This window comes from Silene latifolia, chromosome 3, assembly GCF_048544455.1.
Source record: "Silene latifolia isolate original U9 population chromosome 3, ASM4854445v1, whole genome shotgun sequence".
Taxonomy (NCBI): Eukaryota; Viridiplantae; Streptophyta; class Magnoliopsida; order Caryophyllales; family Caryophyllaceae; genus Silene; species Silene latifolia.
This window is the reverse complement of record NC_133528.1, coordinates 27,405,251-27,422,655: the sequence shown is the minus strand read 5'-3', so window position 1 is coordinate 27,422,655 and position 17,405 is coordinate 27,405,251. Positions and strand designations below refer to the sequence as shown.

General features: G+C 40.7%; 4 protein-coding genes and 1 non-coding gene across 6 annotated transcripts; 2 read left to right on the top strand and 3 right to left on the bottom strand.

The window, feature by feature from the left end:
* Positions 1-459: 459 nt before the first annotated feature.
* LOC141648876 (uncharacterized) lies at positions 460-2,731 on the bottom strand. Its single transcript, XM_074457585.1, has 2 exons — positions 1,325-2,731; positions 460-1,092 (listed from the first exon to the last, which is right to left on the bottom strand). Exons 1-2 carry the CDS (start codon positions 2,729-2,731, stop codon positions 460-462), a joined length of 2,040 nt encoding a protein of 679 aa, XP_074313686.1.
* A 22-nt stretch (positions 2,732-2,753) lies between these two features.
* Positions 2,754-4,547, bottom strand: LOC141648875 (uncharacterized). The gene is made up of 3 exons (XM_074457584.1): positions 4,178-4,547; positions 3,348-4,099; positions 2,754-3,260 (listed from the first exon to the last, which is right to left on the bottom strand). The coding sequence occupies exons 1-3, from the start codon at positions 4,545-4,547 to the stop codon at positions 2,754-2,756; spliced, it is 1,629 nt and encodes a 542-aa protein (XP_074313685.1).
* Positions 4,548-6,295: 1,748 nt separating this feature from the next.
* Positions 6,296-11,888, top strand: LOC141647446 (syntaxin-43-like). 2 transcript variants are annotated; one of them, XM_074455624.1, is made up of 9 exons: positions 6,296-6,676; positions 7,972-8,248; positions 8,949-9,038; positions 9,209-9,286; positions 9,644-9,721; positions 10,803-10,868; positions 10,968-11,048; positions 11,346-11,416; positions 11,694-11,888. In XM_074455624.1, the coding sequence occupies exons 1-9, from the start codon at positions 6,522-6,524 to the stop codon at positions 11,704-11,706; spliced, it is 909 nt and encodes a 302-aa protein (XP_074311725.1). In that variant the 5' UTR covers positions 6,296-6,521; the 3' UTR covers positions 11,707-11,888. The 2 variants fall into 2 exon arrangements, with proteins under 2 accessions (XP_074311725.1, XP_074311724.1); XM_074455623.1 differs by lacking the exon at positions 11,694-11,888 and having other exon boundaries at positions 11,346-11,685.
* A 541-nt stretch (positions 11,889-12,429) lies between these two features.
* On the top strand, positions 12,430-12,503 carry TRNAT-AGU (transfer RNA threonine (anticodon AGU)). The gene has a single exon. It is a non-coding gene; the product is annotated as a tRNA-Thr (tRNA).
* A 269-nt stretch (positions 12,504-12,772) lies between these two features.
* On the bottom strand, positions 12,773-16,027 carry LOC141647449 (exonuclease DPD1, chloroplastic/mitochondrial). Its single transcript, XM_074455627.1, has 4 exons — positions 15,849-16,027; positions 13,741-14,383; positions 13,218-13,423; positions 12,773-13,141 (listed from the first exon to the last, which is right to left on the bottom strand). Exons 2-4 carry the CDS (start codon positions 14,319-14,321, stop codon positions 12,915-12,917), a joined length of 1,014 nt encoding a protein of 337 aa, XP_074311728.1. The 5' UTR covers positions 14,322-14,383; positions 15,849-16,027; the 3' UTR covers positions 12,773-12,914.
* Between the last annotated feature and the right edge of the window lie 1,378 nt (positions 16,028-17,405).

Genomic DNA, 17,405 nt, shown 5'->3' with positions numbered 1-17,405 from the left:
TATCCTCACATGATCGGTACTCTCATATTTATTTACGGAGTATAAACTGACAACTCTTCTGAATCACCCCTTTAATTGAGAAATCAATTACACATTCTTCTTTAAATGAGAAATCAATTACACATTACAATGTGGGATTCACGCTTACTTTTACCTGTAACAACAGGTCAATAATGGGGTCATTCTGTTAAAAGCGAAGGGATTTAATAGTTGAGTGTATTGGTAGTTAAATTATAGTTTGGAGTATTTTGAGAAGCACCTCAATAATTTAGAGTATTCACATTAAATAACCCTTAAAAATCTGGCCAAACCGGGTCTAACTCAACTATCAAACCCAATTTACCGGTAAATCGACCGGCAACAAGCCAACAAATGAACAATACAGTAATACATCATCAATCATCTCACGATGTTTTTTTTTTTTTTTTTTTTTTTTTTGAAATAAACCAATGCGGTTTATCATATATTAATTAAATCCTGCTCCGCAACATTCGCAAAAGACAATGGCAAAACATCCAACCAAAATCTCCTACCTAAGATCCATGGCGAAGCATGCGCTACTAAGTGAGCTAGCTTATTACAATCCCTACGAGTATAATTAAAAATAACAGAATCAAAAGACGGAACTAAACTTAAAATTTCTTTGTAAATAAGGAAAATATCGCTGCGCCCCTTCTTTCCTCCCTGAAGATCCGCAACCACGTTAAGACAATCGCTTTCGACGATAACATCCCTCATCCCAACACGCCGAGCCTCCTTCAACCCAAGTAGAACAGCCTCCGCCTCCGCCATTTGCACGGGACAAACACCGTCTGACTGAACCGACACTGCCCAAGCCACCCTTCCATCACCGTCCCTGCACACTGCTCCCAACCCTACACCCATACCCTCCTTAACGCCTGCGTCAACATTAACCTTCCACACACCACCACTCGGCCTAGTCCAGTGACCCTCTTCCAACAAACTCCCTTGCCTCCTTAGCTCCTCAGACCTATCCTCCATCGAGCATTTCATCTCCCAAACCACATCCGTCACTCTTCTAAAAACTCTCTCACCCGTCCACATTCCATTGTCAAATAACAATTTATTTCTCTGTTCCCAAATTACCCAACACGAAGTCATAAAAAGTATCCGTTCTTCCACCCCCCATAGCACATAGCTCGGCCTCCACCCACTCCCTTACGCACAAATGTCTATGACTTCTAAAGACCTCCAGCCCCACCATCTCCCAAACCTCCTCATTCCAGCCGCAATCTCAAATCATATGTATACAAGACTCCACGCCATCGTGACACTTAGGACAAGAACAATCGAAGTTCCGAACCCGGGTAGCAATATTACTGTTAACCGGTAACGCATCACTACACAGCTGCAACATGAATACTTTAATTCTTGGTAATACCGGTGTACTCCAAATCGCCTTCCAAAGCCAGCTCCCCATCGATGTATCGGACTGCTCCCCTTCATCACTCCCATCCGCAGCTAACAACCGGTATCCCTCCCGAACCGAGTACTCCCCGTCACGCGCCCCATCCCAGCACCAACTGTCCTCCTGTGCTAAATCACTCAGCGTTATACTCATAATCCTCTCTGCTTCAAAAGGAAGAAACATAGCCCCAATCTTCTCCCTATCCCACCTTGCCTCCCCTGTCACCATCAGCTCATCAACCTTCATTTCCAGATCTAAATCACCTCGCGGCGAAATCACACACCTGGAAGACGTACCAGGTATCCACGGGTCCAGCCACACCCTCGTACCCTTTCCGTCGCCCACCCGTCTCCGGACACCCAACCCCATCACATGCTTTGCCTCACAGATACTCCTCCAAGTATAACTTGAATTATTTCCTACCACAGCATCCATAAAAGAACAATTCGGAAAATATTTGCCCTTCAGAACTCGGACCATTAAGCTCTCCTCATTACAAATCAACCGCCAGGCTTGCTTAGCTAAAAGCGCTAGATTAAACTTACCAAAATCTCGAAAACCCATTCCCCCCTTAGCCTTTGCACGACACATTGCTTCCCATGCCACCCATGATATCTTCCTTTTCCCATTCTCCGAGCCCCACCAAAATCTCGAGACAATAGAACGAAGCTCGTCACAAAAATTAGCTGGTAACTTAAAAACGCTCATCGCATAAGTAGGAATAGATTGGGCCACCGCCTTTATCAGAATCTCCCTACCCGCTCGGCTAAATAACTTACCACGCCAACCTTGCATCTTACTATTCAACTTGTCACGGACAACCTTATTAAGAACCTGTTTGGAGTGACCGATAACCGTAGGTAAGCCTAAATATTTTCCTTGCTCCTGCACAACTCGAACACCCAACACCGAAACTACCTTATCTCTCCGCCAAGCAGCTGTACCCTTGCTAAAAGACACCGTAGTCTTCTCCTTACTAACCAACTGCCCAGAAGCACTTTCATACTGACCCAACAAGTCCATGACAACCCGGGCCTGAGTCTCGTTAGCTTTAACAAAAATTAAACTATCGTCTGCGAAGAAAAGATGCGAGACAACCGGTGAAAGCGGTGCCACCCGGATCCCATGAAGCACTCCCTCCTCCACCTTACGCCTAATCATACTTGAAAGCACTTCTGCGCATAGAATAAACAAGTAAGGAGATAACGGATCCCCCTGACGCAACCCCCTGCCCGGTACAAACGCAGCAGACGGAGACCCATTAATAAGCACTTCATACGACACAGTTCGAACACATCTCATCACATTACCTACCCAGTGCCTATCAAACCCCATAGCTAGCAGTACCTTCTCCAAAAAAAACCCATTCAACTCTATCATACGCCTTCGCCATATCCAACTTCAGCGCCATGTGACCGCCCCCACTACGAGCATTCTTCATGTAATGAAACAACTCAAAAGCAACCAAAATATTATCAGAAATTAATCTCCCTGGAGTAAAGGCACTCTGATTCTCCGAAACTAAATTTACCAGAAATTGTTTCAATCTGTTTGCGAGCACTTTAGCCACTAACTTATACAAGACATTGCATAAGCTTATCGGCCGAAAGTCAGTGAATTTATCTGGCGCCTTCTTCTTCGGGATTAACACGATACGAGTACTATTTATAATTTCAGGGCTCTCACCGTCGTTCAAAATACGAAGAACCATCCGCGTAACAGACGGACCCACAATATGCCAATATGTTTGATAAAAGAGAGCATTCATACCGTCAGGTCCAGGTGCTTTCAGGGGATGCATTTGCTGTAGCGCCTCGAACACCTCCTCTTCCTTATACACAAACTTAGACTTTCATTCATTGCCATCGACACCCTATCCTTGACTCCTTCTAACAGCCCATCAAAAGCATCCTATTGCCGAAGACGTAAACAGAGAGCTAAAGAATCCCACAGCCGCACCCTTTATCTCCTCTACCCCAGTCACAACTCGCTCCCCTTCGACAATAATCCTGCCAATTCGATTCTTCTTCTTCCGCTGCCCCGCCTTCCTATGAAAGTACTTGGTATTTCTATCACCCGCCTTCAGCCACAATGCCCTCGACCTCTGCCTCCAGAAGACTTCCTCCTGCTGCAATAGACAATTAATACTTTTAATGACAGCCTTCCTTTCTCGCACGTTCTCCACGGACCTCTCGCTGCTATTCAACCACTCCAACCTCCTCCTCTTACGACTCAAATCTCTCATTATCTTGCCGATACTCACCCCCTTCCATTTCTGCAACTCTCGCGCACACCTAGCAATAGTCTCCACGACATTCCAATCCTCCTCCTCCCACGTTTTCTTAATAGTATCCTCACACCCTTCCTCCCCTACCCATATTTGTTCAAAACGGAAATTACGCACCCGCGGCCCGTCAAGCCTCTCACGGCCATCCAGAACCACCTTAACAGGCGAGTGATCCGACCACTCACGGTTCATATTAACCACCTTCGCATACGGGAAAAGTTCCCGCCATCCCTCAGTACTAAACGCACGATCCAACCGACACTGCCTGTTATCTACCCCAGCTTGTCCATTGTCAAAAGTAAATTCATACCCCTCAAAACCTAAGTCACTCAGCTCACACACATCCACAGCCTCTCGAAAACTGTTCATTTGCCGCCGTGCCCCTATTACCACCCTTCATCTCATGAGCATAAAGTATTTCATTAAAATCCCCACACACAACCACGGAGCCCGTGACTCACCTAGGGACCGAAGTAGCTCCCAAGATAAGTAACGATCTTGAACTGCCGGCCACCCATAGAAACCCGTACATCTCCAACCAATATCATCTATCCGAATATCAAAATCCATGAAATGAACAGAAGCAGACCGAAACACAACATGAACATCTCTCCGCCACATAAAAGCCAGACCCCCAGACCTCCCCACACTATCCACCGCCATACCAACATAATCCTCAAAACGTAAAAAAACCGACTTCATCTCCTCACTACTCAGCTTCGTCTCACACAGAAAGACCAAAGCTGGGGCCTCCCTCCGGACAAGATTCCGGAGCCCACCAACTGCAGAGGGATTGCCCAGCCCCCTGCAGTTGAGACTCAAGAGATTCATTGGGCCCGGCGGGGCTGACTCGGGTCAACCTCCGCCTCAGATATATACACATCCCTGTGACAAGCAATTTTCTTCGAACCACTATTAACCTCTTCATAATTATTGTCCCTCATCCGTTTATGGTTTTCATTTAATATCCCATCAGCTGCCAGCTCAGACGAAACCAAAGCTCCCCCCTGATCCACACGCCCAGTCCGCTGCCACTTCTTCCCATTAGCTTTCCCTACCACTACCAGCTCCACCCTATCGGTCTCCTCATCAACCTTCTCGGACACAAACCCACCAGGCTGCTCTTTAGACTTCCTGCTATCCTCCACATCCTCCACCATAACATCACCCCTAACCCCAACATTCAAAACATCCACCTCCTGCCTTCCAACATGTCCACCACACTCCCATTGCAGGGACCCTATTCTGTTTACGCCACCATCACCCTGCCCCTCCTGCGAATTCCCCTCCAACACACTCCGCAGCTCCACGCCTCCCTCGCCCTTCTGAAACTTGGCTTTGCTAGATAAAGCAATGCGTTTCAGCTTCGCAACCATCTCTTCTTCGGACCGACGGTACTCCTCGTCAAACTCCGGTCTCAAATCTCTGCTAGTCTTACGCCCCTCATCAACACCCGCCTTTCCACCCTTCCACGGCGAAGCACGCAATTTTTCCCCATAAATCAAATTATCCTCATCATGCGGCCCACTAACACAATCTTTAAGACCATGACCCAAAACACCACATCCATAGCAAAAAAGCGGTAGTCTCTCGTACTTCACATCGAAAGTGTTAACCTTCCCATCTGCCAATCGAACTTCCACCGATGGTTGAAGTGGCTTACGAATATTATGGAGAACCTGAATTCGAACCGCCTTCTCCAGCTCCGGGTAAGGAAGTACATCACGCACAACGTACGTCCCTAGCTGCTCCCCCAATCTCTTCAAATTAGCTTCGTTAGTACGCCCTTTAATTGGGAGGTCGTAAATACGAGCCCAAATAGGTAGCCTATCAAGAATAGTTTCAGACAGTTTCCCCTCCCCACTAGGTTCATTGAAACACCACACAAACTTGTCAAAGTGCCAAGGTTGGCCCTCAATTACCCTAGCTTTATCTCTATCGTCCTCAAATCTGAATATGAAGGTTCTCTCCCTAGCATCGAGAACATTACCCATCACCTTCCCTGTTGGATTCCATAAACGAAGCATTGTATCAATGGCTGCTTTACTATTTATCGTCTTCGTAGCCCAAATCTTGCCAACAAGTATCTTTTCCGCCTGTCCTTCAACACCCTCCTCCTCGTTAGCCTCCCAAACAAACACCTCTCGCCTTCCGTTTGAGCACTCCCCCAACACCCCTTTGCCTTTGCTATTTCTCCCACACTCCATAGTTAAGAAAATCCCAACTATAGCACGTAAAAAGCAAACCAGACAGAAACCCTAATATGCGAAAAAACCTAGACAAAAACCGCGCAAAAAACAGAAACCCTAAACTTTCCTTAAGCGAAACACAACGAGAAACTCAGCACAAAAGAAACGAACCTAAGAAACCAAGCTACACACACGATGTAGATAGGCCCTTGAACAAGAAGGAAGAAGCGTAGATGACCTAGGACTCAAACTCCCATAGAACCCTAGGAAGACCTTTTTTTTTGAAATAAAAGTTTCTTATTTACCTATGTTAAGTGATATTTGACTCGTCACAAACTTGTGACAGATTTCACGATGTTTTTATAGTCGAGCCTAACTCAGTCGTTTTTTGAAGACTCGGATTTAACCGGCAGACTCCATCCTTAAGCGCGGGGAGGACAATCTCATCCCTTCCGATCATCTTCAACCTTAACATTGCCGCCATTGTTGTCTCTCCTCCCAAAACCATCTGCATCTGCATCAATCTATTCTTCCAGATCAACCAATGCGGCATTACTATAATACTACCACGAATTGACGAAATTACATCGGTAATGTAGCTTTGAAAACCGCATTAATGGCGACCAGAAATCGGACAATCTTGTTTAAGAAGCATAGAGATGCTTTAAAGAGTGTTCGTGCTCCTACATCGAGTATTGAATTAGCTGCGACGTCGTTGATTCGTCCTTCTTATACTCCTCTTAGTACTCATGATCCCGCTACTTCCTCCAGGTTTCCCCTAATTTAATTAATTTTTTTAGGTTTTGATTGATCTACATTGTTGAATCTATGAATCGTACAAGTAGTTTTTTGTCGTTGGTTTTGTTTGGGATCGTTGATTTGGTGATATTTTCAAGGTAATGTAGGAATCATTTAGCTGGAATTTGTGCTGAATTTCATAAATTAGGGATTGATTAGTGAAGCTATGATCATTTCTTGTTCCGACTAGAAAGCGTTGTAATTTAAGGAGTAGTCTTAGGATGGGTGATCTATTGAGAAGGTTTTAAGGCTAAAACGCGCTTGAAAGGACTCGTGTTGGTATGTGAGATCACTACACCGACCGACAAGTTGTTATGACTCATGAGCATCTACATCTAATTCATGGAGTGGCTCAAGTGTTATAAGCTATAAATGGATATGCATAAGTATTGAAGTATCTTGTTTGGTTTCACACGAATTGACTGGCCCTCAAAAACTTGAAGGCTAAAGTAAAAATTGTGAATTACATGCTATGATAGAAAAGGAAAGGAAAAAAAATGGAAGTATGACCTCGATTAACATGGGGATTTTGATTGTGGGGCAAGTGATTATTGATACCTGACTGTGGAATACTTGGTTATTTATTTATTGAAAGAGGAATGAAATAGTGAGACTGTAAGGCGAGTTGCTAAGTGATGAACGGTGTTAACAGTTTAGTAATGCATGGTTGCTAGTGTGGCTTGTGAAATGCCAAATTAAGTCATGACTTAGGTTTTGGGACATGTCATAAAGGTAAACGACTAAGCTGGTTTTATCCCATCACGGGTACTTTTATTTTATGTTTATGAATCATCGAGACCCTTTGATACTTAATAGGGGTGAAGGACTTTGGTGAAGGCAATATGATGAAAAATGCTTTTAGTGTCGTTACATTTGGCCATTCTAGAGCAGGACTAAAACAAAAAGACTTTTGAATATGATATCTAAAATTTGCACTTTGGCAATTCACTGAGACTGATAATACGGGAGAATGGCAGAGTAATCATGCTAAGCTCTACAGTTGTTTATCCAAATTACGCTCCTGAAATTACTTAGTTCGTTAGTAGATCTCAGGGCTTAGCCTCTAAGAATTGAAAGCTTGCTGTTTGTAGTATTAATCTTCATGTTACGGTATATCATCAAAAGATTACTCCTTCTACCAAATTGGCTTCCGTGATGTGCCGAACACTTTGTAGTGAAAGTTTGCAACCATCTTACTTCAATCTGGCCCGTAACCGCCATGTTCATGTGGCCCTCTCAAGTGATCTAAATATGTTGCGCTGATGCAGTCAGGGTGCCGTAGCTGTGAGTTTACCACCAGCCTGGGTAGATGTATCTGAAGATGTGGCATCAAATGTGCATCGTGCACGTTCCAAGATGGCTGAATTGACAAAGGCTCATGCAAAAGCATTAATGCCATCGTTTGGAGATGGTAAGGAAGATCAACGCCGAATAGAGAACCTTACAAATGAAATAACTGACTTGATAAGGAGATCAGAGAAGCAACTTCAAAGACTATCTGCTGTTGGACGTACAGAGGACTCAAATATCAGGAAAAATGTGCAGGTATAAGTGTATAACATTTGAACTACGTGATATTCGACCAGATAGGTGATTTTCATTTAAACAAAATGTTGTGCCATGATAGTGTTATAAATATATACAAGCTCCTCTTGCGATATGATTATGATCCAACGGATAGAGAATGCTGATAATCTTCTTGTACATTTGATTGAAGATTGTGTTATGATCATTTAAGGCGTGTTTGGATTGAGGGATTTGAAAGGAAAAGCAAGGGAGAGAGAGTAGGGGATTTAAAATCCCTTGTTTGGATAGCAAATAAGGGTGGAGGGAAATGGAGGGGGAGAGATTTGGAGGAATCCATTTTCCCTCCTCCAAGGCAAATCAAAATCTATCCACAATAGGCAAGATTCGGAAAGAATTGTATCCAAACATCCACACCCCATTTGCCCTCCCCTTCCCTTACCTCCCTTTCTCTTCCCTCCTTCCCCCTCCCCTCCCTTTCCCTCCACTTTTGCTATCGAAACACACCCTTAAAGGCAACATACATTTAAAAGTTCATCCTCTCAGTTGAAATGCCTTTTTAGTCTATGCCCTGTGAAATTTGCCACAATAATTGTGAACACAATATTTCTTACATTGTTGGTCTTCATGCTTTACACATACCTTTTTGTGTAAGCTTGTACCTTTTCTTTCGTTGACTATATCTTAATCAAGAGCTAACCTTTGGATCTTTGTGCATCAGCGTTCACTGGCTACTGACCTGCAAAGCTTGTCAATGGAGCTTCGGAAGAAACAATCTACATACCTAAAGCGCCTTCAGCTGCAAAAAGAGGTTAGCATCACCATCTGTTTTTCCTCACTCCATTTGGATCATATGTGATTCGTGAAATAAAGAATTACAAATTGTGCTACTAGTGTATTCTCTTAATCAGTTTGTGTTGTAGCTTTGTATGTGTATCGCAACTTCAAACACCTAAGCTGTTACCTTTTTTCCTGGTCTAGGGCACAGATGGAGTAGACTTCGAAATCAATATTAATGGAAGCAAATCGAAAGTAGAAGATGATGACTTTGAAGAGCCGGTACTGAAAATTGATCCTCACTCTTTTTGTACCCTGTAAAGATGTTAATCTGGAAATAGTTGTACTTGTATTCGCAACTGAATGAGTATAATTATCGTAGGCCTATTAATGGGTTCTCTTTTAAACCATTGTTATGAATTCAAACTATAGCATATGGCATATACTCATAATGCAGAATCCACGGCCCTTTTGTGAAAAATAAGTTGTTTGCAAAAGTCCTCAAGTTGTTTTATCTATTCTAGCATTAGTTTTACTTTATTTTCTTATTTTCATCAGTTCTCAGATAGTCAAGGATTGTGGTTAGCCTCAATAAATAGAAGTGGCACATCTTCTGATGGTATATTTTCACACTTTTAGGTGTTCAATGAACTTCAGCTTGCTAGAATAAAGAAGAGTGAAGCCTTCACAGTTGAAAGGGAACGGGAAATTCAGCAGGTAATGATTTTAGTATTGCTTACTAGCCATGAACACTCACACTGCTTGGAGATAACATCCCCTTAGGGCCTTGAGTCATTGTGTAGCTATGCAGTATGCACATGCAGCAGAGACATAACTTCTTTCATTTCTTTATTAATTTCTATTTTCTACCCTTTTTTGGTTACCTTTGATACGTTCTCACTTTTTATAGCCATTGTTGTTCTACTTGCAATGTTTCCTGGCCACAGATGTCTCTCTTTTTTGTTCCTATAGTTGTCGGCTATTTGCATTTACTTCTTCTGATTTGATGTTAATACGATGCAATCTTCACTTAAAACTATAGACTTTCCGAATGCTGAAGTACATTATACGAAGTACCTCTCAGTGAGGCTATCGAAATCAACTTAAAAGAAGTTTGACTTGACATAGCTGTTTATTTTCTTAAAAAAATTACCATGATTTATACTGTAGTTATTTTCTACTCCGTATTTTATTTTACATATTTTAATAGTATCATGCTGAATATTTCCCAAGTGTAAATGGAGCGGATATAAAAATGGAGTATTTTGATGTGTATTTGAGAGAAAAGATGAGAAATGCAAGACTAAAAAACATACAGAATATTTGCTAAGAATATGACGCTAATCTGATCAAATAATACTGATTCATTCTCGCACCTAATATTACTGAACAATCACTAACCCTTTGTCTGGACTCTGGATGGATGGATCTGGGGCGGAAGGTAAGGGAAGGGAAGGGGAGGGAGGGAACAATTGTCTTTGATTGGATAACAGATTTGGTTTGATGGAAATCGAGGGAACAAATGGTTTCAAATTCCCTCCTAGACAGATTGAAATTCCTCCAATATTTGAATGATGTGGTGGGAAAATAACAAGCTCCATTCTCCCCACGGCCCTCCCCTCATCCTGTTGTATGAAAACAAAGGGTAAAGGTCAAATTATCCTAATTGGCTCTCAACTTCATTTATGTGTATATTTTATTCCTAAATTCTACTACGTGCATAATTTCTCCTCCTTCTCCTTGATTATACTCGTATATATTTTGTCCATCTAGTTGTTCATTCATTGTGTTAAAACAGGTGGTGGAATCCGTCAATGAGCTTGCTCAGATCATGAAGGACCTCTCAGTGCTGGTGATAGATCAGGTTAGCAGCTACTTATATAACTTACAAGTCATAACTAATCTTATCTCTGTCATGTAAAATCCAAAAATCAGTTTAATTAACCATTTTTCTTAAATGTAGGGTACAATTGTTGATCGGATTGACTACAACATTCAGAATGTAGCCTCGTCAGTTGATGCGGGCTTGAAACAACTTCAGAAGGTCTTCTTTCTCCTGATGATTCATTGAAAGTTCTGGATATGCTTTTTCTGTCTGTTTACTGCTCTCAACTGTTGATGTTCATTAACCCTGTGCACTTAGATCAATTGGTACGGTGTTGATCTAGCTTAGCCAAAGGCCTCAAATTCGATTCCCTAGAAAGTGTCGTGACCTTGGTGGGAGAGCTTTGTCCGCCCTTGTAGTGCTACTCAGCTCTATTTCAAACTAAACCAGATGGCACAAATCAAAAGATAATTAAAATTTTATTGCTGCTCATTTCTACTGTTTTTGTTTTTGCAGGCAGAAAGAACACAGAGACGTGGCGGAATGGTGAAATGTGCCACAGTTCTCATCATAATGTGCTTCGTCATGTTGGTTCTCCTGATTTTGAAGGAAATATTTTTGTAAATTGTAAAGCGTATTGGGTTCTACCTTCGACATTCCCTATTTTTTTTACACCAGGAGGAAAGGCCCTGAGTGTAAAGCGTATTGGGTTCTAAGCTAGGTGGCTTGTTCAACCACTAAGAATCCCCCAATTTTCTTATATAAATAGATGAAAGAAATGTCTTCAATTCATTTTTGCTTCCTATCTCTCGAACTTCTGATACGAGTGGCATGGATAATTATGAAAATGTCTTTATCATATAGGTGTGTGCTGTAAGTTTTGTGAAGAAGATTGTGCTCAGTCAACAAGCTACCAATTACCAAACGATCGTGAGTCGCGACACGGTCGACAACGATTCTTTACGTTCTTGTCTTGCGGTAGAAATTTGAAAGAAGCCTGTTTTTGTTGTTGTAATTGTAATAGAATATGAAGAAAAACAAGAAGTTTGCATATGTATACTTGTATGCAATGTGGATAGATCCATTTATATTGCAAATTACTTTTGTTACATGTTTTTTCTGTTGATGAAAAAAAAGTTGCCTTCCATTGGATATTGCAGTAGTTGTTTTTTTCCTTTATTTGTTCTACTCTTCGTTTGTTGTCATCAATGCGCTTATGTGCCATTAGTTTGAAAACAGTTAGCTTGAAACAGTCACTACAGAACCACTTGGTTCTATTCGAACAAATGGAATGAAATAGATGCTTTTACAAAATACGTATTTGTGGTACGAAATCTGGTGATAATAATTCAAGAATATTATTGAAAAAGACTTTCATATATGAGTGCCGAAGCAAGGAGAGCTCGACACCATCATACAACCCATTGTAAAATTGTAAACATGGGAATCACTCCTTAAACCCGTGGTGACTGGTGAGGGCACTCTCTTACCAACTTTAAACCTTTTCCATGCCTCATCCATATTCTCACTACAAGTTTGTGGCATCTTTGATATTCTATGCAATGACTACTACATTCTATACCGGTAATGTACAACAGCAGCTCTTGTAGCTCAGTTGGTTAGAGCACCCGTTTAGTAAGCGGGAGGTCTTGAGTTCGACTCTCAACAAGAGCAAAATTTTTTAGCTGCCTGCGAAATTCTAATTTAGTAGGTGGGAGTGGGAGGTCTTGAAATCTTGAATTCGATTCTCAACAAGACCAATTCCTATGTTGTCAGACTCGTTTAGAAGAATCCGACACGGGTGCATGTCGGGCTCGCGTGTCGGACACTGGTACGTGGAGAAAGTCGGAGTAACATAGTATACAACTATGCGTGTACTTGATTAGTACTTTACAACAGTGAGACAGTTGAGAAATTATTGTCGTCTGTAAGAAAGATCTCAATGAACTCTAATCTAGCTTTCCGTCATTCGTATATAAATGTTAACAAATTGGAATACAATGGATGATTCGCCTAGAATCTAAATAATTAGCGTCAAATAAACAACAATGGTAATACAGGCAACGACAAGCAGATATACAACTTCTATTTGGCGCCTTTTTCCTTCTTCGTGCTTTTACTCTTTAATTCGTCAACTGTGAACGTCTCTTGCCATAGATCAGCTTTCGACAGATTCAATTCGAATGAAAGCTTATGAAGCAGCATTTTCAATGCACTCGCATCTGAGTCGGCTCTGTGAGCGGACCCTTCTACCTTGATTCCATAATGCTTACAAAGGAATCCTTGTGAGCACATCCCTGTACTCTTCAAACCTGAATCAAAAGATTTCGATAAATGAACATTCACAACCAAACAGGGAAATGAGAAAAGTCAAAGACAGACAGACACCTTTGGATTTCCATAGCCGGCGGGAAATAGGAAGTGTATCTAAAAACAGCCAATCAGAAGGAATTTCAAAAGAGCAGCGGTCAAATTCACTTTTCAAGAATGGTACATCAAATGTCCGAGCATTATGAGCTACCAAAATCACAGGCGCGTCTGGCTTTTGGCGGCTTTTGACAAACTGTAACAAAATTGGAATAAGCTCCTCCATCCTACGCCCAGGTCCAGGGAAAAATGGAGTTATGTTAAGTGAGAGATCATAAACAAACAATTTTACATCCTCAATCGCCATACACTACATAATACCAGCCCATTGAGATATTTTACAATAATGATCGACTCCAATGTGACTGTCATTGTAATAAAACTATCAGGCAATCAAATGAAATTTGTTGTTAAGAAAATATGACTGTTTTACTTTCAGGCACTTTCATTTTAGGGCAGTTTTTCAGTATAGGAATGTCCTGTAGGACATTTATCGAACCAATAATGGCAATTAAGAAGTTGTGAACATTTTGGATCAGAGTACCTTGGAACACCAGGTTCGCAGACCATCTTTGTACTGATTTTATGAATTTCGAAATTATCTACAGTGCAGCCAGGGTTAACCAGTGTGTTGAAGGTGCTTTTGTCACCACCTTCGAAATCTACGAGACCAATCTCAATGATTCTGTCTCTATCTCTACTCACTCCAGTTGTCTCAAGATCGAACGCAATAAAAGTTGCACGCTCGGCCAAATCCTTATTCACAGCTTTCGATTGGCAAACATCTGTACATTGTATCTGTTGGTTATTCCTATCATCTGTTTTCTTTATAGGTAAGTTTCTGGTAACTGGAGTAACTATTTCATCAGTTATTCCACGACTAATGTTGGCTGCAGTACTCGAAACCTTTTTGCTCTTTCCTTCACTTATCGAGGTTATGGGTCTCCTGGTCCACCTTCTACTTGCTCCTTGCTCACACACACTGGAACTTATTAACCTAAAAGTATGGCCTTGTTTACATGATCTATTCAAGTTGTCAAACCCATTCCGCCATGTATTGACCCAAGAGTAAACTTTGCATCCAGGAACTCGAAAGACCATAAAACACATTGGAGCAGTTCTCATCTGGGCCCAATATTCAACAAAGCAAAACCGAAGCAAGTTGCATCACCAACAAGTATCTACACCTACAAAAGATAAGGAATAGATTAATTTAATAAGTTGTAAACCCGCCAGCCTCATAAGTTATAACCTAATGTTGTGCATTATGATCTACCAAAATCACAACATAAGGTTAACAACATTCGCCTCCAGCTCCATAGCACGGACATTACAAAAAGGGTTAAGTCTCCTCAGAGACCATCTCACACTTGTTAATGTGAGACATAGCAAAAACTACTCTATAAAGGTAACCAAAAAGAAAAACTAATCAATAATTACCCTATTATGTGAGAGGTCTCACATAAACATTATCAAGATACCGTCTCTTAGGAGAACTGGTGTTATGTTTTACTATAAAAGAGAAAAATCAATGTGTTGGAGATCTATTTATATTAATTTGGGGTCCTCAGATACCATTAAAAGTAACGCATTTTGTGAATGTTGTCCAATTTTTAAGCTAAAAAATTTAAATTTAGATGGCAGGAACAAGTTTTTCTGGCCACTACAAGCTAGGGCTAGTAACTGGCATGATCAAGCACATCGTGATTTCCAGATTGAATGGCCATGGTATGATAGCAGAAGCATATAGAAAGCAACCAATGTTTCACATAACACATGATATGATACAGCATTTTGTCAAAAAATTTGATGACATGCTTCATCTTGAAGAAGAGATTCATACATTTTAGATGAACTCTTTGATGACATCCTAGCATCCTACATTAAGATTCATACATTTTAAATGAACACTTTGACGACATCCTACATCCTCAAAATGAGATTCATACATTTCAAATGATCCCATTGATGACATCCTACATCCTCAAAATGAGACTCATACATTTTAAATTGACTCCTTTCACGCCACCAACTCCGTCTAAAAACAATAAATCCGAAAGAGAAAAATCAAACACCGCGACCCATAACTCCATAAGCCTAAGCATAATATAACAATCAATAGTGCAATGTAGGCAACATAATGAAGAAGTCTCTGATTAATACCGCAAACCGAAAACAAAACTGGCAAAGACCAAAATACAAATACAATTCTCAACCTTAACAATCCTAGAAAACACCAATGCACCAAAATCATACCAGTTGATCAAATACAATTTGTTTTTCAATCCAAAGATCATTCATTTTTCCACAGATTCAAAAGATTACAACTTTTAATCACAAACTGATACTATTTTATCCAACACCCAACAACAACAACAACATTACCCCAGTGCCTCAAGGATTCCCGTAAATTACGAGGTAAGGAGGGGTCCGATGTACGCAACCTTACACAATCAAATGTCCAAAAATGACAAGCTCAATCAAGCAAAAACTCAAAGACCCACAAGAACAACAATCAATAACAACAATTTATCAATAAAAAGGTGCAAACTTTATAGAAATTAATCAACAAAATGATGAATAAAAGCATGAAAATACAAAAAGAAGTGAAACCCAGATGAGAAATGAAGAATAAAGAGAGAAAGAACGTGCCTTTGAGTATGTTGGGATGAGGAATTGAGTTTGGGGAAACGTAGAAGGAAGTTATTTGTGATTTTCAAGTATATATAGAGAGAGGGAAGGGTGGTTAAAAAATTAAGAAAAAATGAGAAACAAAGAAGACATGTGAGAGAAGCCGAGAGAAACAAGCAATCAAATAATTTTGGGATAATAATAATACACAAATTCTTCATTAGACGGACATTATCCGTCTAAAATTGTAGACCGGATAGTGTCTCTCATAAAATGAAAATGAATATTGTAAATGGGTGGGCAATGAATAATCAATGAATAGCCTCAGTTATCATCCCACTTGCATTTTGTGAGAAGGTCACTATTCATCTAAAATATAGACGGATAGTGTCGTCTGTCTACAATGAGACGGGTTGATAATAATACAAGTTTATTCAATTATTTTGGCCTTCAATTCCGGATCACGGATCTTCATCCATTTTTATATACTCCTGTTGTTGATTTTAGGTATGGTGATTTTATATAAATCATCAAAAGAAAATACACTAATTATTATTAGTGAAAGATAATTAGAGTTATTTAATAGGTATAATTTAATCTATTAATTGTTTTCTTATAATAATCCAAACTTTAATTTTACTCAGATATACCATATCATTGCGTTTTTCTCTTGTATCGAACTCGGTAACCAACTACCTATTTAGCAAGTTACCTCATTCCTTTATCATATCACCCCAAACCCACCCACCTACCTAACTCTAATTCCTTACCATATTACACACCGTAACCGCCTCATCCAACTGCTACCGCCAACACCACAACCACCACCATAAAACTGCCACCAACCCACCATCACCCTACCAACACCACAACCATCTACATCCAAATTCACAACTCCAAAGTCACAGGCTTTCTTCAATTTTGCACAAAGACAAGACCAAGTGCTAAAAAGTCAACTATTTCCTCATTGTCTATAACCAGACAATTTCTAATCATCAAATTTGGTGTGCTTCACAACTTCTAACTTTGCTCGGGGAGCAAACTTTGTGTTCTTTGTCCTTCGGGATTCTCTTGAAGATGCCATCGCGATCGTGTTCGCTTCTATTTCCTTCCGCTTGGCGTGCTGCCTCATCTTGGCTTCGTCCATCAAGTACATACTTGTTATGTCGACCTTCACCTTCTCGTCAAGCTAACTTACTCGAAAGTATTTCTCCATGCTGAAAATGAAGATATCGATTGCTTTCGAATCTCTCGCATTATGATTGGTGAGGTTGGGGCGAAAGGTGCTTTCACCTTACGAACCCGAAAAATTTTCACACTGTCCCCCTGTAGACACCAAAATTTTACATATTTTGGTATTTATTTGTTATATGGCATCTAGAATATTGAGAGATAATTATCAATAATCATTGTGATAATATCTTAGATATTTTAGAAATCTGTCTTCTTGCCCTCCAAGCTACTCTAGTATAAATACAGCTCCGTCTCTAGGGTTAGAAGGAGAGGATGGATTAAGTCAAATAAACGACCTCATCTTCCTACTACCAAATTGTAGGTAGGATGGAATAAGTCACAAAA